Raw genomic sequence first — 8,649 nt, 5'->3', positions numbered from 1 at the left:
GGTTGGACTGCCGTTCCTGCGTGCATGGGCTTCTTTGCAAACGTTATGTGTAAGCAAAGCAGTGTGCCTGCCTGCCACCAGCTGCAGGGCTGGAGCCTTAGCAGTTTTGCTGATAAAGTGCAGTCAGAATGGAATCCACTTCGGTATCTGTCAGCTCAGTTGGCTCTGTAGTGCAGGTATTACTCCAAACACACTTGGGGAGCCAATTTTCTGCTGAGTAAGAAAGTGCCATATTTACATAGCTCTTTTCTTGAGGTTGTTCTTTAGAAATTGCTCAGTTGTGAGAGTGACTTGGCCACAAGGGTTTCTTTTTTGGTAACTGATTCTCCAGGTTTTGGTCTGGATGGAGGTATTTTAGAATGAGAGCTAGACTCACCTTTGAGCTCTGAGAGCAAAACAAGCAAGATGAAATTAGGAGTAGCTTCCCTTTTCTGGCTGCGGGGCTGCAATCATGCAGACAGCAATACCCAGCAGATGTCTGCACTCAGGGAACTGCTGATATCGGCGGATAGACGGGACCAATTCCCAAAGCACTCATCAAAGATTTGCGCTAGCTCATATCGTGTAGTTTCTGTTAGATCAAGCGCCTCACTGTGATAAACTGTGAGGGGGAAGGGAAAGTGGATGTGCTTCTGATAAGGAACAAATCTGCATTTCTGATTTGATTCCAGGGGATCTCAGCTGAGGTCAAAAAATCTGTAAAGTGTAGTACGGATCAGTGCACCTGCTTTTAAACTAAAACAGGATAAATGGGGACAGGGAAAGTGAGCTTTAAAAATATATAGAAGTAGAAAAAGCCCAACCAACCAACAGGCCTTTATGGAAGCAGGAAAAAGAACTCTCCCCGTCCCCCACGGCCCAGTAGAGCTGCTGGGGATCACAGTCCCTGCTTTCCAAAACACAAGGTCATGTCTTCCCGCCTGTCCCAGGCGTGACCTCCTCTGGGGCGCGGTGGGAGTGCTGGGCAGGAAGAGGCATGTTTGCACCCCCAGAAAGGGCAGCAGCAGCAGCAGCAGCGGCAGCAGCGGCAGCAGGTGCGGTGCCACTGGGTGCCCCGTGAGTTCAGCGAGGCAGAACAGTTCTTGCAGCTCGGCCCGGGGCAGGGCAGCTCCGTGCAGCCCGCGGCACTGCCGTAATTGAGGCTGCGATGAGTTTAGTGTTTGTGACAGATTGACAACCCTGGAGACTGAAATGCTGTAGCCATGGGAAGGATGCAGAGGGAAGTGACAGTGGCAGCTCACCCTTGCTCACGTCCAGCCCACACGTGTGTAGGACATGCATGGCTGCTGCTAGTGGCAGGTGAGCCGCTGGCTTCTCTCTGCTGCTTTGCAGGGAGCTACTGAGACTGCAGTATAACCAGACACAGTAAATAGAGATTCAGACTTTCTTGGGTGAAACTGGCTCTGAAAAATCCAAGTCTTTTTTTTTTTTCTTATGGAGAGGAAATTTGGCAACTTGCCAAAATTTGGAAACTTGCTTTCAAGCTCATTTTTGCAACTAGCAGGCAGGAAACTTCTCAAAGGCGGCAGAGATCACATGACTCCAGGAGCTGATGTTTGAAGAGAAAAGGAAATACGTTGGGAGACCCAGAGTACAGGGCAGACTGTAAGTTTACTGGTGCTGAAACACACATTGCATACAGTCCCCAGGCTTGCTGGATGTCGAAGACATCCAGTCTGCCCTGACTAGAAGTGAAAATTAAACAAACAAACAAACAAACAAGCCCCAAACCATAGACTTAAGATCTACTCCAAAGCCCATTACGGCTGAGAAAAGGGCTCACATTGACTTAATTGGTAGGTCAGACCTTTCTTAAACAGGGCTGATAGTCAATTTGAGTTCTGTAACTGTAATCCATCCAAATGTAAAACTTCCATTCCCTTCAGTGGGAAGTACATGATGTCACCTTCCATTGGCTTAACAATCTCAGCCGTGTTTATGTAACACACTTTCTCACCACTATAATATACTGGACAAATAATATGTGTTTTCAAAGTTTATTGATTAAGAAAATATATTTGCCAGCTTACATCGCTTGTCTTGTGGTTTATGAGAAAATAGAGTATGCACTCAAGTGTATACAGTAAACATAGCACCCAGTCCTGCACTCCTAGCACTAGAGAAGTGCAGGTGAGAGTCCAGATATCATAGAGTTATAGAAGGTAGGTAGGAAATAACAAGCATTGATAATACATGTTTGCACACGAGTGAATGTATATTTAAGCCTGGAAGGCTCTTGTCCGTTGCTTGTATGTTTTTTTTAACCTCAAGAAAATATGAAACATACAATCTCATTTAGGCTCCAAAGGGATCTGAGGAAGCTGACTGTAGGGTCCCTCCTGTCATTTGCCTTTTGCCTCCAGCAGCAGTGGGTTATCAGCCTCAATTACAAACCTTTTTTTCACATGTTTGCTTTTGTTAGGCATTGGTATTATCTGAATACACATATTTTGTCTTTATGTTTTATGTAATAAAATTTAATAGACTCCACTGATGCTGCAACTTGGCATGAAGTCATTTGGCACGTTTGATTCAAGGGCTAATAAAAATAAGCCTTCCTGTTATTGTACGTGGTAAATACTGAAATTGATAAAACCCTATAAGCATCTAGGTTTATAGCCCAATGAAATCTAAAGTGATTCATATTCCCAAAGGCTGGAAATTTGAAAAAGACATAAAGCCTGGCCCACTGTCAGGTTTCAAACTACCCACGTTGTTCATGAGGGGTATGATTTTTTTGAAAAGTGCTCATGGCTCCACCCTTTCTGCGCATATAGTAAAATGGTAGGAAGGGTTTCGTGCTCGGGCAGTAAGCCTGATTCCCTCCCTAGTATGAGGAGTTGGAGTATATGAACACGTTCGTCCCAGTGTAACTCCGGCCACGTAACAAGCGTTAAGCTGGTTTAAGCGTGGAGGTTGAAGTAAAGTGGTTGGCGAGTTACCGAGTTGAAGGGTTGAAGTTCACTTCCATTCCTGTGTAATGCAAGGCGCAGAACAGGATCCAAAGACAACTGAAGTCAGACGCATTTTCTTCTATCACCTTTGATAAGCTTCGATTTCAGCCCACAAGTAATGGACTTCAATGGGTATACTGATGCAGTGTAGCGGCCTTTGGTCCATTATCGTCACTTTATGGAAAAAGCACTTCTATGTGTCCGTTGGTATTTGTACAGATAGCCTTCCTGTGTCTCCCTCTAATAGGAATTAATTTTACTATAGCTTCCATGTGAAAAGACGTATACCTATTTCTTAACAATCCCATTTGAACAGTTTAAAAGGAGCGCTTGTTTTTCACCCAATTTATAATTCCTCCTATATTTTAAAGGACTGCTGGAATCAACACGAGTCTTGCAGTTTTCCATTACGTTTGCGTTCCAACTTCATTCATTGTCAGTGTAGGTCCGAGTGCCAGTCATTGGTATTGAAGAACCAGTAGAGGGAGCACGAAACGCTTCCTTTGTATTTCTCTCTTACATAAACATTGGCTACTGTTTGAGGGTTTTCTTAATTTTATTTCTCTGGAACAGGAAGAATTTTTGAAAGAAAAGGTGATCTGAGACTCAAATATTAAATCTGTGGAAGTCTTTAGGGTGCTGCATTTCCATGCTGTGAATTACTTGCCTGTTTCCACCACTCTATTCCCCCCTCCTGCTCTCTGCCCTGCCCTCCCCCCCCCAAATGTTCATTTTTCTTAGAGGATTTCCAAGCTGGGACATACATCATTCCTCCAGAGATTATGATATGTCATTAAATCGTCAGGCAAATCATGAAGTTTGTTCACTGTGAACAAAGATAGCTCCCATGCAGCACCAGGGCTGTAAAGTGTTAATTTTAAAGATTAATATTTTGCAAAAAGAAGAGGAAAAAAGTAGATGTCAGGAAGAAACATGTATGTTCCACATGCATGCTTTACACTTTGCTTTGTGAAACATGCGTATCTTAAAACAGAGTTTGCTAAAGTGAGTTAAAGGAAACCGAGCAAATTCAAACCCAGATTAAAAATGTGAAAAGGCATTAAATGATTATCGTCAGTCACACAATCATACAGTTTGAAGCTCAATGCACCCATTATTATGTATTATCGTAAGATCTGTAATTAGTAGACAACCCCATTTTGTGTATTAAAGTTTTTATTCCTTAGTAAGAATTTTTTTAATCACAAAATAGTGTGGAAATATTTAGATAATAGAATTCATGGAGTGCTGGAAAATACCGAATATAAAGATTGATTTCTAATATATCACATACTAAACTGTTCTAAAACAGCTGGTTTCTTGCAGACAGGATTTATTTTTTTTTAATAATTTAAGACAGCGTAAGCTTGTATCAAGCATAAGCATTGTAACAAAAGTGCAACTTTTTCAGCAAATCCTCCCAAAAGATATTTAACTCAAAATATCATTAACACATATTTTCTCCCTACAAAAATAGCATGTCAGACATCATTAATTGGATGTATTAACAACTATTTACATACAGCCACTCTGTAGGCTAGTAAGATTTTTTTAACGTTGTTTAAACACAGCGTTTGAGGCAAACAGTAGCAACAGCAGCAGCAGATGCACCGAACGGACTGACGGACCCCGGACACGTACTCGCTCCTCGCCAGGCTGTTGTGTCTCACCTCTTACATAACATTCAAGTGAGATTTCTCACAGTGCTACCTTGGCAACAAACTAAAAATATCTAGGCAAGGTCTTGGTTTAAGCCTTATTAGAAAAGCTTTATCTGTGTGATTATCTGGCGTCTGGTTTTGTGTCCAGAAAGGGAAATCGCGATATTTGAGCATGGGATGAGGGGAGAGCCCGTATGGGAAACTTACCCCAACCGGTCTAATCGTTTCTGATTGCGCAGTGAGGTGTTTTACCTACGGCCTCCAGTTTGTGTCGTTTGGAATTTTGGATAAAATGAGTTCAGGCTGACGAGTTGCTCTGTGTTTTCTTGGGGGAAAGGGGGAAGGTTCTTTTTGTAGTTCAGTGCAGACACATTCATTTTATACAGCAAGGTTGGGGGAAAAATCTCTCTCGAACATACTGAATTAAATAAAGACAGGGTGAGAACAAATGCACTTGCCACACCTGTATACCTTAGCCGAAAAAAAAAATACATAAAATAAACGCAAGGTTACATAATGGGTCTGACCCTCCTTCCCTTGCACACCCAAAACTCGCTGGACCCAGCGGCATCCCCGGGTGCTCAAGGCACTGCAGGTTTGGGCTCAGGGTGCATCTCTCCACGCTCCGGTTCTCAGTAAAGTGCTAGCACAGGTGCTGGGGTCTGCCCTTCTTCCCTCGCCTCTCCCCCCCCCGCCCTCACCCTGAACCCACCCAAGGTCTCCCGGACAACAAGTGCAAGTTCCCAACTGGGACTTAGGGACACGGTATAAACCCATTCCAAATAAGGTGCAACATTTAAGTTACCCTATAGAGAGAGGGAAAAAAAAAAAAAGTATCCTTACTATTTTTTCTTCCTTCTGCTTTTTTTTCTTTTTTTTTTTTTTTGTTTTCCTTAACGTATTTACGCATTTATAAAGCCAAACATTAAAAAAATACTGAGTAGCAAATTTTATCCTTGACGGTCCGCCGCCGGGGGCAGCGCCGGGACCCGCCGCCCCGGCAACCGGGCGCGGGGCTCCCCGCGGGGGCGGCCTCTCCACCCGGGCCCCGGCCCCCCGCGGCCGCCAACTCCCGGCTCGGCCCGCCCCGGCCCCGGCGACCCCTCGCAGACGCCGCCCTGCCCTCCTCCGTAGGAAAACGGGGGCGCAGGTGCCGGCCGCGACGGCCCCTCCCCGCCCCGCGGCGGGGCGGCCGGTCCGAGGGGAGGGCGGCGGCGGGGAGCCCGCGGACGGGGAGGTGGGGGGGGGGGGGGGGGGGGGGGGCTCCCGGCCGGCGGCGGCTCACGGGCCCTCGGCGCCGGGCTCCTCGGCGGCCGCGGTCTCGGCCTCCTCGCAGGGCTCGGCGGCGGCCAGCCCGGCGGCGGCGGCGGCGGCGAAGGGGTGCGGGAGGTGGGGCGCCGGGGGCAGCCCGGCGGCGGCGGCGGCGGCCGCCTTCTCGGCGGGGCCGAGCACGGAGGAGAGGCAGGGGAAGGAGGAGGCGGCGGCGGCGGCCGCGGCGGCGGCCGCCTGGGCCGGGATGCCCGGGTAGAGGAGCGGGATGGGGGCGGCGGGGTAGAGATACTTCTCCAGGCTGCCCTTATCCAGGAAGGGCTGCATGTAGGCGGCGGCGGCGGAGGGGGAGATGAAGTAGAAGGGCAGGCAGAAAGGGGCCGCCGCCGCCGGCTGTCCGACGGGGGCCCCGCCGCCGCCCGCCCCCAGGGCCATCAGGGAGCCCAGCAGGGCGGCGTCGGGTCTCACCAGCGCCGCCGCCGCCGCCGCCGCCGCAGCCGCCGCCGCCTCGGCGCCCCGCGCCGGCAGCCCCGGCGGGCCGGGCAGGGGGCTGCCGCCGCCGTCCAGCTTCAGCCGCTTGGGCGCGGGGGGCGCCTCGTCCCCCGAGGGCTCCTGCTTGATGGCCAGGGCCGGCAGCGGGCCCCCGGCCGCCGCCGCCGCCGCCGCGGGGCCGCGCTCGGGGCGCGCCTCGCCCTCCCCGCCGTAGCCGCTGTCCGTGTCCGTGTCGGTCTCGGCGCTGAGCTCGGCGGCGTGAGTCCGCTGGATGACGGGCACGCAGTTAGCCTGGCCCTCCGGCTTGTGGCCCGGCGCGCAGGGGGGGGCGGGCGGGGAGGAAGAGGAGGAGGAGGAGGAGGAGGAGGAGGAGGAGGATCCCTTGCTGAGGGGGCCCGGCGGCGGGGAGAGCAGCTGGGGGCCGGGGAGGAACTGCGTGGAGATGGAGTGCAGGTGGCCGAGGAGCTGGGCGCATCGCTGCTCGCGGGGGGTCCAGCTCTCGAAGCGGGAGAGGTACTGCAGCACTTCCTTGGCGCACGTCTGAAAGCCCGAGTGGAAGGCGTCCAGGTCGGCCTGCACGGGAGACTTCATGGACCGCTCCCCTGCGGGGGGGGGGGGAACCGAGAGGGGACAGCGTTTGCCCGCGGCTCCGGCGCGGGGCGCCCGGCTCCGCGCCTGCCCCCCGCCCGCCCCCGCGGCGGCGCCCCCCCGGGGCCCGCTTACCGTTCTGCAAAGCGATGATCTTCTGGTGCTGCTGCTCCGTTAAGGCCGTTAGCGCTTTCAAGTGCTTCAAAGTCAGTTCCAGCACCACCGCTTTCTCCAGGTGGCCCAGCGTCTGCAAAAGGCAAGGCAAAGGGGGCGGCTGGGGCTACCTCCCGGCGCGCTTCGGCCACCGCCGGTAACTTCGGGGAAACCGGTCCCCGGGGGGGCGTTAGGGCCGGGGCCGCCGCCGCAGCCGGCCGCCCGGCGGGCAGCCCGAGCCCCCGCCGGCCCGGGGGCTGCGCAGCGGGCAAGGCTGCCGGCGCCTGCATCTTGCACGTACATCTACTGCGCTCCTCTGCGCCTTACCGTCAATTTCAGATGCTCGGGCAGTAAATCCTTCAGCTGGGCAATGCATTCGTTAATCCTGTCTCGCCTCTTCTTTTCTATCAGTCTATGTGGCAGTTTGTACGTTTCCTAATTAGCAAAATCCGGAAAAGCCAAGCGTTAGACAGAGTCCCTCGGAACGACGATCGCAACCAAAACAAATGTCATGCCGACCACATGCCGCGCAAATTATCGCCGAGGCACCGCTCTCCCCGCCGTGCCAGCTCGCTCGTAAACCCGCTTGCAATCCGGGGGACGGGGGACGGGGGGGAGTTAGAAGCGCAGCCCCCCGGGGATGCTCTCGGGAGTGAAGCTGCGCCGTAAAATTGGGCGAAGCCCGATGAAGCGCTTACGCGAGAACAGCCCCAGAAACTTACTCTTACCTTGCTCTCGTCCCTCTTCACGCCTCTTTTGGGCTTGCACATATACAGGGAAGGGTAGTCCAGCCTGGAGAAAAACACAAGAGATCCAGCACCGGCAAGAGCGAGGGCTAGCCCAGCGCCTCCGCGAGTGGGCAAAGAGACCCCCAGCGCCGCGCGGGGAGCCGAGCGCTGTGCCCGAAGGGCCGGGCGAGGGACCGCCCGGGTCCGCCGGCCGCGGGATCGCCCGGGTCCGCCGGCCGCGGGAGGCGAGCCCCGCGCCCCGCCGCGGAGCCGGCTCTGCTTCCAGCGCTTCGCAGCACTTTCTCCAGAAGGCGAAACGCCGGAGGGAGACGAGGCGGAGGTACTGCCCCGGCGCCTTACCCTATAAAATCCCTATGCTCCAGTAGCTGCCTCTCCGGCAAGCGGGAGATTCCTTCATCCATGTCTGGCAGCGGCTGACGTTTCGTCGCTGCTTTTGACCGAGCCTGCGGGATGCTGAGATCACTCTTTGGAGATCCGCGAGCGACGCTGCGCACATGCAGCCCCCGTCCCCCTCTCCCGTGCAGTGGCGAAAGTGTGCGGCGGTTCGTCGTCGTTCCCCCCCCCCCCCCCCCGCCGCCTCCGCCGCTGCCGCTCCCCCTGCCCGCCTCGCTCCCGCTCCCCGCGCGCACGCCCGCCCGCAGCACACCACCGCGCCGCGAGTTTGCACCCGCCGCGCCGCGCCGCGCCGTGCCGTGCCGTGCCTGCCCGCGGGGCACGCGCGCCGCCAGCCAACCCCGCACCCGGCTCACGTGCGGCGCGCGCCGGGCGGGCAGGGGGGGGCGG

The 8,649-nt window shown here is 53.9% G+C and overlaps 1 protein-coding gene across 1 annotated transcript; it reads right to left on the bottom strand.

The window, feature by feature from the left end:
• Positions 1–4,141: 4,141 nt before the first annotated feature.
• Positions 4,142–8,417, bottom strand: BHLHE41 (basic helix-loop-helix family member e41). Its single transcript, XM_049821857.1, has 5 exons — positions 8,206–8,417; positions 7,846–7,909; positions 7,445–7,552; positions 7,100–7,211; positions 4,142–6,978 (listed from the first exon to the last, which is right to left on the bottom strand). Exons 1-5 carry the CDS (start codon positions 8,265–8,267, stop codon positions 5,897–5,899), a joined length of 1,428 nt encoding a protein of 475 aa, XP_049677814.1. The 5' UTR covers positions 8,268–8,417; the 3' UTR covers positions 4,142–5,896.
• Positions 8,418–8,649: the final 232 nt, after the last annotated feature.

The sequence above is a fragment of the Accipiter gentilis genome, chromosome 18 (assembly GCF_929443795.1).
Source record: "Accipiter gentilis chromosome 18, bAccGen1.1, whole genome shotgun sequence".
NCBI lineage: Eukaryota > Metazoa > Chordata > Aves > Accipitriformes > Accipitridae > Astur > Astur gentilis.
This window is presented reverse-complemented; position numbering and strand designations above follow the sequence as displayed.

Excerpts from the sequence above, each read along its gene's own strand:
- BHLHE41 (XM_049821857.1), bottom strand. The coding sequence starts at position 8,267 with ATGGATGAAGGAATCTCCCGCTTGCCGGAGAGGCAGCTACTGGAGCAT. Across the intron at positions 7,553-7,845 it reads TGAAGAGGGACGAGAGCAAG|GAAACGTACAAACTGCCACA; the intron begins GTAAGAGTAAGT and ends TTTGCTAATTAG. Across the intron at positions 6,979-7,099 it reads GATCATCGCTTTGCAGAACG|GGGAGCGGTCCATGAAGTCT; the intron begins GTAAGCGGGCCC and ends CCCCCCCCGCAG.